The 2,272-nt window shown below is 32.5% G+C and overlaps 1 protein-coding gene across 4 annotated transcripts in view; it reads right to left on the reverse strand.

Annotated features, from left to right (window-relative positions):
• LOC107613687 (nucleolar protein 58) overlaps window positions 657–2,272 on the reverse strand; it is a 3,755-nt gene continuing 2,139 nt past the window's right edge. The window contains exons 4-9 of one of the 4 annotated variants that reach the window (XR_002352190.1): window positions 2,114–2,155; window positions 1,761–1,874; window positions 1,376–1,451; window positions 1,191–1,264; window positions 1,093–1,115; window positions 657–1,002 (exon numbers count right to left, since the gene is read on the reverse strand). Coding sequence is in view for 2 of the 4 variants with exons in the window: in XM_021109142.1 (XP_020964801.1) it covers window positions 978–1,002; window positions 1,093–1,115; window positions 1,191–1,262; window positions 1,373–1,451; window positions 1,761–1,874; window positions 2,114–2,155 (355 nt within the window). In the remaining 2 variants the exon portion in view is untranslated. Of the gene's footprint in view, window positions 1,116–1,190; window positions 1,265–1,372; window positions 1,452–1,760; window positions 1,875–2,113; window positions 2,156–2,272 lie in introns of all 4 variants that reach the window. The other 3 variants (XM_021109142.1, XR_002352189.1, XM_016315792.2) reach the window with 3 other exon arrangements.

Consider the following 2,272-nt stretch of genomic DNA (forward strand, 5'->3'; position numbering starts at 1 on the left):
AGTTTATATAAAAATCTCAACCCGCAGATAGAATTAGGGTTAAATCCAAACCATATCCTACCATACTCATTGCCACCCCTAATCCTATGCCTATATAAGCATTACTTTAAAAAAAGTTAATTAAGTACTGAAAATACATATTAAAATTATTATTAGTAAAAAATCTTTTATTTTTTTAATAAATATATTAAAAATTTAATTATATTTTTTTATAAAATTTTTTTACTAATTTATATCCTAAAAACATAGAGTAAACATACCATAAAAAAATATTTATTTTTATTATTATATTTTTAAAATATATCTTTTAAGACACAAGTTAATTAAATTCTTTATTATAATATGATTGGTGGCGCCGCTATGATGACCAGAACATAGTAATTTAATCAAACCTTAATTGTTATTAATAAAATAAATGTGGTCCCGCTATCGGTGCTGGCAAGCAAGAACTTCTGTTGGAAACATAAATATGGTCTTATCATAGTCAGCTGTGTGGAATGTATGACCAATATGGTCCATTTAAGATCGTTGGATGCACATGGGGACCATCACTCTTTCAACAAGACAACAACAATCTACGGTAAAAGAGTAATATTCTCCATCTTCCTCAAAATAATGAAAATATACATATATCTCCATTTCCCTTAAAAAAAAAATGCCAAAAGTTCAGTTTGATATATGGTCGTTCAACTTTAGGGTTTAGGATATAGAAAAATATCTCATTTCTCATACGCTCAACCAAATTATATTTAGATCTATGGTTCAAGACAACATGATTTTTCCACCTTAACTTCATGCTAAAAAGCAGAACCTCTACAAAACTCTAGTATCTAAAATTCGAAATAGCAGTAAGCAAAAATGAGTCACAAACAGTGAGCCTTTAACTAAACTTTTGGAACAAATAAAATCCATCCCCACCTCTCAGGCATATCTCATACCTGATAACCATAACAATTCATAATCTACATTGATGTTTGTCATGAAGGCATGATCACCATGAAACTGTCACCAAATTCTTTGATCAGAAAGCTCTTTTCTCGATATTTATTCATGGAAGCTATATCCAACTACAAAGCAGCATCAGGATCCAACCTTCTCTGGATAGCAGCAGCAGCCTATAGTGACAAAATTACAAATAAACAAGCAGAACCATTAAAACCAACCAAAGAAGTGTAATTTGGGATTCTCACCTCAAAGTTACCAAGCTTGTATTGGTATGCCATTTCCTCCCTCAGTTGAGCTTGCTCTTTCATTGCCTGTGCCTGTAAATGACAGCCCAGAAAGTGTGAGAAAAAAAGGACCTTGACATCAACAAAGTCATCTAAGAATAGGAGCCACATCAACATAAAAAAGCAATCTGGTAAAAACTAACCATTCCACTTTGCATAGAGTGCTTCAAAGCAATCACTTGCTCTTCCTTATGCTTTTCACGTGCTTGCAACAATTCTTGCCTGCAGTGGCAATGAAAAAATGATCATGCTATAATGAAAATAAGGGAATTTAATGTTAAATCATATAAACTACTATATGCCTGGATGGTGTAGATTTTCTGATTTTGTGCAAATGAAAAACAGTTAACAAAGTCAAACAAACAGATTGAGAAAATCCTATGCATAACAAATTTAAAACAATGAGAGTAAAATTTTCCGCTTCATAAATCAAATAAAACCAGGTGCAGTGTAAGTTTAGAGGAAAAGCTTAGACAAATGGAATCAATTTAAAATGCCAATAACAAAATCCACATGTAGGATGACACATACCTGCGCTGTTCTTCATCGTTAAAAACAGTACGTTCTGATGCCCGGACCTTCTTAATACCTTTCTTCATATCCTTTTCCATTTGACGTCTGTAATAAGCATCGAGGTTGTAGTACCTGCCAATAAATATTGAACCAGTTGTCAATCCCAACAAGTATACAGAAAAATTCATTCAAATCCATGTCAACATTGCACAACGAGAAGTTTAAGAAGATGACAATGTAACTGAAGGACAAAAACATCCCCAAATTTACAATTAGCAGACTCAAGAGCAAAGATTACTTCTTATCTACAAAAGCATGCAGAGGCTTGTTCAAATTTAAATGAGTTAAAGTATAACTCTGCATGAGCTTACTTTTTGGAAGGGAAGGTAGCTGTGTTGTGATCCTCCATGAATCTGCACACCAGAATTAGAAAAATTGTCTTACATTAAATTAACAAAGAACCGAATGTAAACACTTGAACCAAACAGTTATATAACACAAAGCAAGTTTATGTGCTCTTTCCACTTTTA

Source organism: Arachis ipaensis, chromosome B08 (genome assembly GCF_000816755.2).
Source record: "Arachis ipaensis cultivar K30076 chromosome B08, Araip1.1, whole genome shotgun sequence".
Lineage (NCBI taxonomy): Eukaryota > Viridiplantae > Streptophyta > Magnoliopsida > Fabales > Fabaceae > Arachis > Arachis ipaensis.